The following is a 10,616-nucleotide window of genomic DNA, read 5'->3' as shown; positions in this document are numbered from 1 at the left end:
CATGTGCTTCCGCATTGTGCTCTATCCTTAACAGGCTATGATAGTCGCAGTCTAGACATGTCCCTGCCATAATGCAACAAGTTACATGAGAATTGTAGACGGCCTGTAGTAGGTATCGGCAGCGCAACAGGTGGCTGGTAGAGGTATGGTCTCAGTACTGGCTTGAGGTCGTATCTGGTTGACAATATACCTTCTCTTGTTAGCTCGACTGGTATTGTGGACCCTGGTGACTAAGAGTGGAAACATGTTAGGTTAGGTTAGATTTTGCCTTAAACAGACTCAGCCTATATAGCATATACGAGTCTGGGTCTGGCATGTTAGCCTATTTAATAAAATTTTCAAAGCAAAGGTCTGACCTGTTTAAAAGCCTAGCATGACCTACATGACCTGTTAGCATGTTTAAAAGCCTAACATAGCCTGTTAGCATTTTTAAAAGCCTAGCATGACTTGTTAACATGTTTAAAAGCTTATTATACTATATGTTCATGAAGTAGACTACCATGTCTACATTTTAATAGGCTTATAAGCTTATTTTTAGTTAGGCTCATCCAATTCTAATAATTAAATTCTATTTTATATACATTTTTATATTAATATTACATATATAATAATATTAATTATATTAAAATAGTATAATTTCAACATTCTTATGTAATATAATTAAATAGACCAACATGTTATGCTTAATAAGCCTTTTAGGTGGCCTAAAGTTTGACATGTTAAGCTAAATAGGCTTTTTAAAAAGTCTGAGTCTAACTTGTTTGTGAAAAAAACCTGATTAGACCTAGCCAGATAATAGGCCCTTGATAGACCCCTACACTATAAGATAATTCTAAAACTTTCATTTTCCATTCATTCATTTCCACCTTCCAAAGCTAAACTCCCAGGCAGACCTGAAGGGTAGTCTTCTTAGGTGGGATGCCAACTTTATGCAGTGGAAGCTGTGAAAGAAATGGATGCATCACGTGGAATCATGGTTGGATCATAAACAACACAAAAGTACCCAAATGGATAAGGAGGAAAAAGACAACTAACCAAGTTAGAATTTTTAAGGATGATTAACATGATCCACCTAAAAAAAATCTCTTCCTTTTGAGCAAAGTAGAAAATCTATATGCACTAATAATGTATGAGTTCTATATATTATCATTTAATTATTTATCATTTATATTTAATCATTATTAAATGTATGATGTTGTAGTGATTGTGTATATTAATTTTCCTCATATCTTAAATCATTCATCTTACATTTGTTTTACTTTTTTTTAAGAGTAGTTGGTGATTAAACATAAATGATGGACAATTTAATGAAAATATATAAAACTCTTACACTATCAATCCATACATTTTTCTCTAAATAATTTAGAATACTATCTTGGGGCATAAGGAACAAAGATGTTCCGGCAAAATATTGGAACTCCTTACTCAAACGGAGCATATAACACAAAAATTCCTATTCAATGTCATGATTCAATTTATGAAAATTGATTTGTATGGAATCAGATCAGTCACATTAGGATGGACTAAATCCTCTTACATCCCAACCATTAAGGACTTTAATTTCAACTTAATTAAGAGCATCATGTAAATAGTATAACCTTCATCTTAAAATTTATGAAAGCATTCACTAATTTCTTTTTTTCTTCTTACATATGTTATATATGAATGAGCAAAACCTTTTGCAGTTTTGTTGCTCCATAGTTTGTCATGAATCTGAATGACAACTTGTATAGTTAAGGATGTGACTTTTGCACTTATAACACGGGTGGACATCCAGTGGTACATGAAGTGGCACTCTTTGTGGGACAGCAGATGTGCTCCCTTATAACACTACTTAATATACTTTTCTTACTTTGGTTTCATCTCAAAACCAATTGGCAATGAGATAGGTGATGTAGGACTTACTTCCCAACATACCTCATCCTCATAAGCCTGCTGGACCAGACGAAGGGTTTCCTTTGAACCATAACTAAATGGTATCTTTTGGCCCATAACAAACGGAAAGAAGTTGGGTTCTGGCTCTGATACCATGTTAAGGTTTCATCTCAAAACCAATTGGCAATGAGAGAAGTAGTCCAACAAGTATTTAAAACATTCCCAAGATAATGAGGTAGGCGATGTGAGACTTACTTACCAACACTTTCGATTACGATTCTATTAGATCATCCAACATATATAACATAAACTGAGACAACAACAAAAAAAAAAGTCTAGTAAATTTGAAAGGTATTTTCTTGGTTGGAGGCTCATGGAAGTCCTTACAATAAGAAGAGACAAAAAGATTAATGGGAATGAAAAACTGCCGAGAGCACATCTGATACTTGAAAATTGGTGTAATCACGCTTCATATCAGTTTAATTAACTAGTTATTTTAGAGAACTACTTATAATCACATTCCCAATAATAATTTATATAAAAACACTTTGAGTTGAAGAACTCATTATAGTGATCCACAAAATTCAACTTGGTTTCTTTTTCTCCCTGCAATCTATTATTTTCCTCCCATGTTATCTCATCATCCCTTCGCCACAACACTATAACGCAATGCAAATACCAACGGTCAGGTCCAATGTGGGGCAAAGTGGTTAGGTTAAGCATTGGGGTGACAATGATCTCCAAGGTAGCTAATAACGAGGATATTGAAATCTTCTTCGTCTCTTTCAACACGCTTCCTTGCTGGACATCCTTTTACACTACTGCACCTGTAATAATCACTGAAATTCCATTCCCCAAATAAACAATTCAATTATATTATGTTCTAGAAAAGGGCTTGAATTAAAACTTTAGTGGAATGGAAATTAATATTACCGCGGATATGGTGCTCCCTTAATGTACTTTTGACCATACTTCCTCCATGAATACCTATCAGCAATATCTCCAATCCTCACCCGAGTAGTCCTTACTACACCCGGTTGAACCCTATTCAAACAAATACAAGTAAAAACCGAGCTTCAAATAAAAATACTTAGGGTTTAGGGTTTATATGATCTTCTTATACATTGTTAAAATGGATAGCGGAAAAAAATTACCTTGTTTTGGAGCAAGGACAGTCCTCAGAATGGGTATCCCTGGGACCCCTTTTCCCACGAGATGAAGATAGTGGAAGAGGCTTAGCGGCTGAGATAGGTTGCGCCGCGACGATAATGGAGAGATCCACGTTGGTATCAGGAACGCTTCTGTCTCCAGCCATAGATATATTAGGGGAACTGTCATTGGGACTAGAGATTTGAGGAACAGTTACCAACTCAGTGCATGGGTTTGGATTAGATTCAACAATGACAGGGTTGGTAGAATGATGAGACGATAAACCCTGAGTCACTGACTCAGTTTGGGGTTGATGGTTGATATGGTTCAATTCCTCAGTTTCAGATGGAGATGGAGAAGGGATAAAAGGTGTGCGACGAAAACGAGCATGGCCAGAAGGTGGTGGTGAAGTTTGTGGTTTTGATAAATTAGCATTGAGCAAGTTAATAACTTGCTTGAATTTGGAGACAGTGAATTCAGTGATTTCAGTGCAGTCAATGTGGTTGGATTTCACATTGGTTTGATCATCAGAAGAAGACATGAGTTGAAGGAGATGATGCATTCCTTTCATGCCAGCAGAAGCTGCTTCTTCTAAGTCTATTCTCTCAACCAATTTCATTTTGGAAACACTGCTTACTTAATCAAAGAAGAGAAGCAAGAAGAAGAAGAAGAAATGTCTCTGTCAAAGAAGACAGAGAAGATGAATTATATAAGAGACCAGGGTTTGGGTTTGGTAAAAGTCAAATGAATTTCCATGACGTAAGGTTGGACTTTATTTATTTATATCTTATTATATTCCACTATTCAAAATACAAGGTCCCTATCCAGTGTTATATTTATTTGGTCTAAGCACAGATTTTTCCTATTTATAAAGCATTTACTGTGTTTTAAAGATTTTCCCTCCGATGGTCAGCGCTACTGTACTAGTTTCCTTACTTCACTCTTTATGTATTTAAAGATAATGACGGGGATATTGTTTTAAAAGAAACTATATAAATTACTATGTTATTTTTATGTGAAATATGGACAGGGTTGGCCTAGTAAGGTTGGTCTCTTACCCGACTCTGAATATTGGTTGAGTCATTTATTTAAATCTAGACCTGAAATGAATCTGACCCTAAATGTTGATTAGGTCAATCTTTGAACTTGAATCTGATCCTAGACCCGATTAAATACAATATAATGAATACTCATTTTAAATAAAATATTCTCAATATTACTTATTATTATGGATATGTACTTTGACATATAAAATGATATATATATATATATATATATATATATATATAAATATATAACTATATATTGTTAATCATGCATATATGATGAAAAAATATAAAATCAGTAATACTTTTAAACAAATAGGTGTGATTACTCTTTACACAATTTAATAGAGACACGTACAAACATGATGAGTGAATAACCTTACGATAAGGTTGGTCAGATCATGTTTTCTCAATATTTGACTTTAAATATTGATAAAATCTAATTTTTGAATCTGAACTCAATCATAGAATTGATAAGGCCCGACCCTATTCGAACCCAATTACAATCAGGCCATATTGGATGAGCAGGTATGGCTGGATTCCGCTCACTCATAAGTTTAGAGTCATGTCATTTTCTAGTGCATTGTTCATATTTTTTGGTACCGAGCATTCTTGATTTAAAAATATATTATCTTTGAAAGGTCTTAGTTCTAATCTATTTTTAAATAATTATTTTAGATGTGTAGTGATAAAAATCAAAAGTAAACCAGAGATGGAAATACCTTGATTTATTTTAAGAGAAATTATCAAATTTTAATTGTTCATATAACACTACTCATTTAATATAGTATAGTCATGTTGAAAATAGATTAAATGATTAATTGAAATGATATTTTATATAAATACATAAGTTTTAAATTGTTCGGAAAGAACAAGAGGAATATACTATTCTTTCTTCCAAAAAATGTGATCTCAATAGAATTTGAATTGTGATGAAATTCAGACTATCTGTCAAAAAAGAGATGATGATTCACAACTGAGTCATCCTTCTTAAGATTAAGTATTTGTTTGACAAAATTAATTATACTTGTGGGATACTTGTTTGTATATGTGAGTTTATAGCTATGGAATTAGCTCCTATAATTTTTATGTGATTGTAATCAAAAGCTTATACCTATGTGGATAGATATTAAGGATATGTTTGACGATAGTGGTTTCTAACTTTGATGTTGCTTGCAAGAATTGAGATTGTAGCTTCAAGTTTATAGTATAATAGGCTTGTAGTTATTTGATTATTGAATTAGAACGGTCGACAATGTAAGCAGTAGAACTAATTAAATATGTTAATGACTAAAAACTACATGTAATATCATATATATATTATTTATTTTTTGTCTACTAATTAATTACTCAATTAGATTTTTAATTTTTTAATTACTTAATTAATTAGTTGCTTCTTTATTTAGGTATGTATAATGTTATTTGGTAAAAACTTAAGATGTAGATTTGAGATATATGAATCATTCAAAGTTTTATAACCTCCCTTTTTAAAACCTACAAGTTCTTTATAGTTTTTGTTCACAAGTAACTCAACAACCTTGTAGACCAAGTTAAGAGGGTACAATATACATGAACCAATAAAAATAGATAATATTCATGATTTCTAAAAAATAATGTCACATTATATTTTTAATCTCATTTAATATTGAACTCTTCTTAGCTGATAGTCTTCAATATACACAAACTTTCAATTTAATCTCCCCGTATAGAGACTACCAAATGAGCTAGAAGCTAGTGTTATAGATTGTTAAATAAAAAGATATTTAATATTATATTTTATTGTTATTTATTGATTATTTCTAGATAAAGTAACAAATATATACATAGATAATGTCATTTGACTTTAGGGTATATTAGGCTCATTTGATAACAAAAAATTGAAAGGGTATAAATGAGGCAAATTACTTGAATTTCCCATTATTTTTTAAAACAATCACCTTAAAGATGGAATCACTTACTTAGGAGTAAGTTAAATTATTTACTAAATATCTTAGTCATTTATTCTATTTTAATAGTTCAGATATATTGACTAATTCATATTTTCATAAAATAAATGATTAAGATAAAAAATATTTTTTATTTATTTATGAAGCAAAGATCCTGACTTTTAAAACCTTCAACATTTATTTAGTTTTTTGTTCACCAAATTAATAGCTCTGCAAATTTATTGGCTGCGAGAAAAAAAATAGAGTACCAAATAAACAGCTGATCATACCAAAGGTTCTTACATATGTGGATTCTAGTATTCTACGGTCATATTTTAAAACAAATAAAGTGACAATACTCATATTTGACTTTGATATATTAAAAATGAAATTAATTTGATTTATTATTTTAGTCAATATCCATTTATTACGATTAAATGTCTGCCTCAGTTGCATGTTTGACGTGAATTTAAATCTAAATTAATAAATTTAGTAAAAATTATTATTTCGTAATTTCAACATTTCAAATATAAAATTTAAGTTACGTGTAAAATTAAATTCCATTTTTATCAGACACATGCATCTGGGTAAAATATTTGGTTGATTTGATTTTTCCCGGTTTTTTTAAAATTATCTTATCATTACTTATATAAAAATTACTTGTACTAGCTCATATTTAAGTTTGACTAATCTTTATCATTAAAAAGTTTTAGATGGTATCAATCGATTTCATTATTCGTGATCTATTCAATCACTATTCCATTATTGTTGAGATGCTAGAAATTAGAAACTTCAATTAGTCATCTCTTTATTGTATCATCTTCTATAGTATTAATTCATTTTTTCCTTCATCTAATAAGTAGAAAATATCACAATTGTCATCCAAATAAACAAATACCAACCTCCTCCAATATGGAAAAAAAATTCACTTTCTTCATTTTTATATCTTGGGTTTTCTTCCTACTGATGATCATTATCATGATATCTTGTATTCAAGTGATGAATTTTATCAACATTAACTTTTTTCATCGACAATCATTCCAATGATAATTACACCATTGTCTTCTATTTCCATCGACGTTCATTTTAGTGATACATTTTTTCTCCAATTGAATAATTATGCAAATAATGACATATCTGACATCGACGATCATTCAGACAATGATAGTAATAATGATTTCTATTCTCACCAGCTATTATTCTTAGTGACTGTGCCACATTAATGAAAGGGTGCACACCCTGATTGTTTTTTAAATTATACATATATATATATATATATATATTCAATCTTAATATTATAATTTATAAATTATTAATCATATGAATTTAAAAAAATATATATTATATATGTAGGAAAAACCAGTGTTGTTAAAACCGTACCGGTTATCAAACCGGTCAGGGTACTGGTATAGTGGTACAGTGATTCACTAATTAAACTGCATGCCGGTTAAACCGGACATACCTACTTATATTTATATATATATAAACCTATAACAAAAAAATTCCAAATAGGTAGATACTCAAATTTATAATTCATATTTATAATCTACTCAAAATTCACATAAATAAACAACTTTAAGTCTTTAACAAATTCAAAGTCTAAATTAAAAAACATATATCAATCCAAAAGTATCACTTAACAACCACAAAATATAAATAAATGACATAACTTCACAACTCACTCTATAAAACAAATAAATTTAGAGTTTTAACATTTAACATCAAGGAGTCAAAGTTATCTTATATGAATATTATATTTTTCTACCAAATCCTATCTTCAGACAGTACTCAAAGATTACACAAATCTCACTGAGATTACACACGAATGTGTAATCTAAGTATGCCTTGGAAGCATGTGTCTTGAAGTGTTGAAGAAGGGTTGGAAAGATAGGTCATCCTTGTAATGGGTTTTTAAGTTTTAAAAAAAAATATATATATGTGTATAAACTGACCGGTTTTGTAAAATACCGACCGGTCACCGGTTCTGACCGGTTTTGACCGGTTTGATACTTGGCCGATTCAACATCTGTACTGTACCGGTTCACCGGTTTTCCGGTTGAACCGGCCGGTACGGTACGGTTTTTATAACTATGCTTATTATATATTTGTATAAACCAACCGGTTTAGTAAAATACCGGCCGGTTCACCGGTTTTGATACTTGGCCGGTTCAACACCTGTACCGTACCGGTTAGGGGGCCGGTTCACCGGTTTTTTGGTTGAACCGGCCGGTACGGTTTTTATAACTATGGGAAAAACTACCTAGAAAAAGAAAAATCTATTCAAATTAGAAGTTGAAACTTTAAATAACACTTAAATGTATGAGTTTCTGTTTTATACAGAGATCAATCTTTACTTTCAAACGTTGTTCTATTGTCCTCAAACATTGTTTCACTTCTAATTAACTAATTAGTTTTTTATATAGAGCTTTACTATTTTCGACTTCATTGTTTCTATTCATTACCTTCGAATAAAATTATTTGATTTTTTATTTGTTTTATTACTTCTGTTTCGTTGTTTTCTTTATATGTTTAACATTTTTTCATTTTAATGTTTTTATTCATTACCTTCTAAGTTGTTTCATCTCATTTATTCTTTGTTTGCTTCATTGTTTCTATTCTCTCTTTCAATCTTTGTAATTTTATTATTTTTATTCTACTTTGTTTGCAATGATTTTAGTTGTTGCCATAATAATCATAGAAATGGATTTTTTAGCTATAATTTATATGCAGTGTGTAATTTATTTGATTAAATATATTTAAATTTTGTAATTTTGATATTAATATTTTTATCTTTATATATAGTTATATTTATTTTTTAAATTCTTTATCATTGTTGCACACCCTGCTCCTGGGTCTTAGATATGTCACTGATTATTCTAATAGTGTCTTTTTCGTCAGAATTGTGAATTATATTGGTTGTGACTGACTTTCACATCGACGATCATTCTGATGCTAATTATATATGTAGATATTGCAGTTCACATCTTTTATGGTTAGTTTTGGAGGGGAATGAAGGAAAAATGAAGGCTTGAGAGCCATCTCACAAGTGTATTTCATGGCTCTCAAGTTTCAATATCCTTCCAAATTAAAATCCAACTCCCAAACTAACCCTTAAAATTTTTTATGAAGGTCATATAATTATTTATTTATTTTATTTTGATAAAAGTTATTTCTAACAAGCTTAAAACTTACTAAGTTTTAGCTTGAGGCACAAGTTAGATAAATTTGGGATAATGTATTAACTTATCTAAAATTTAGTTTATATTGTTTCTCTTGTTAATTATTATTTGTATCCTAATTATTTTTTTCTTTGGAATGACTTTTCCCTATATAATAAATTACTTCAACTAACTCATATTTGAGTTTGAACAATCATTATCATCTTAAAATTTTACATAACCACACTTTGTGCAACTTTTTGCAATGCCAAGAGGCATTAGGTGAATAGAAACTTTCCCAAATGGATTTACATTTAGGTAAAGGCCATGAATTCATTTAATTCAAAGACTTTCTTCAAAAGTTGGCTTCTTTATTTTCCTTCTATAATTAAAAAATATGGTTGGTTAATTTCGAACTTGTTAGTTGGTACATTATCTTTTTGGTTGATTTGAAAAGTTGATTTTTTTGCATATGGCAGAGCATATTTCTCCAATTTTGGATATTGTCAATTGGTCTTAGGAAGTACAACACTTTAGATTTATCCTTAGCAGGATAACATGATTACCTTCGGAGATTTACCCTTTATATCTCTTCTGAAATAATCATTGATAGTAGATATCAAATTATATCTTAGAGGATTTCAGTCCATAACTTAGATGACACATTTCACACGTCTAAATAAATTAGACATATATGTTGAGTCCATTTGAGACACACTTCTCCATCTTATAGTCAGATCAATCTTAAAACAACTAGTTAACTATTGCCATATAGTCATGTGATCCTTAATAATTAGACGAGTAATAAATTTATCTTTATGTAACTAATTTTATTAAAATATAGAATTAATTTACTAAGAAGATTACCATGCCCAATAACCCTACCTAATCTATTAAGATTAGCTAATAAGACAATTAAAATATGAAAAATGACCTAAAAGAAACTTAGGCCTGTTTTTTTATATTCATATATGTATATATAGTAAGCAATAATAATTGAAAATATATTATTATATTAAACATATGATTGATCTTTTTATATTTATGTGAAATAAAGGTGTCCTTATGGAAACTAATCCTTTCTGAGATGTAAAGATTATTGAGTAAATTTTGTCTCTACCAATAACTTTTTTTATAAAGATAACAGTGATTAAACCCTCATACTTAGAAACAACATATGAACCAACCATGTTGGGCCTTATAGATGCATGTTTTTACCTTCATACTTATATTACTGAATTAAAACTTAAAGTTTAATCTAGTTATCATTTTTCGGGGTAAAAATGGATAAGCTATATTGAATAGCTTATTAGATATTTAAACAAGTTAGTTTTATCTAGGAGTAGGAGGTGGTTCATCTGTGTTGAAAAAACTAGTTAGACTACCTTATAACTATCAAAAGGTCTTGTCAAAACATTCATGTTGTGATTATTAAAAAAAAGGTGTGAAAATAAAAAAGTCCA

At 30.0% G+C, this 10,616-nt stretch overlaps 1 protein-coding gene across 1 annotated transcript; it reads right to left on the bottom strand.

The window, feature by feature from the left end:
• LOC109325740 (probable WRKY transcription factor 17) lies at window positions 2,591–3,643 on the bottom strand. Its single transcript, XM_019558659.1, has 3 exons — window positions 3,030–3,643; window positions 2,809–2,919; window positions 2,591–2,702 (listed from the first exon to the last, which is right to left on the bottom strand). The coding sequence occupies exons 1-3, from the start codon at window positions 3,641–3,643 to the stop codon at window positions 2,591–2,593; spliced, it is 837 nt and encodes a 278-aa protein (XP_019414204.1).

Source organism: Lupinus angustifolius, chromosome LG01 (assembly GCF_001865875.1).
Source record: "Lupinus angustifolius cultivar Tanjil chromosome LG01, LupAngTanjil_v1.0, whole genome shotgun sequence".
NCBI lineage: Eukaryota > Viridiplantae > Streptophyta > Magnoliopsida > Fabales > Fabaceae > Lupinus > Lupinus angustifolius.
Note: the sequence above shows the minus strand (reverse complement) of the source record. Positions and strands in the feature narration are given on the sequence as shown.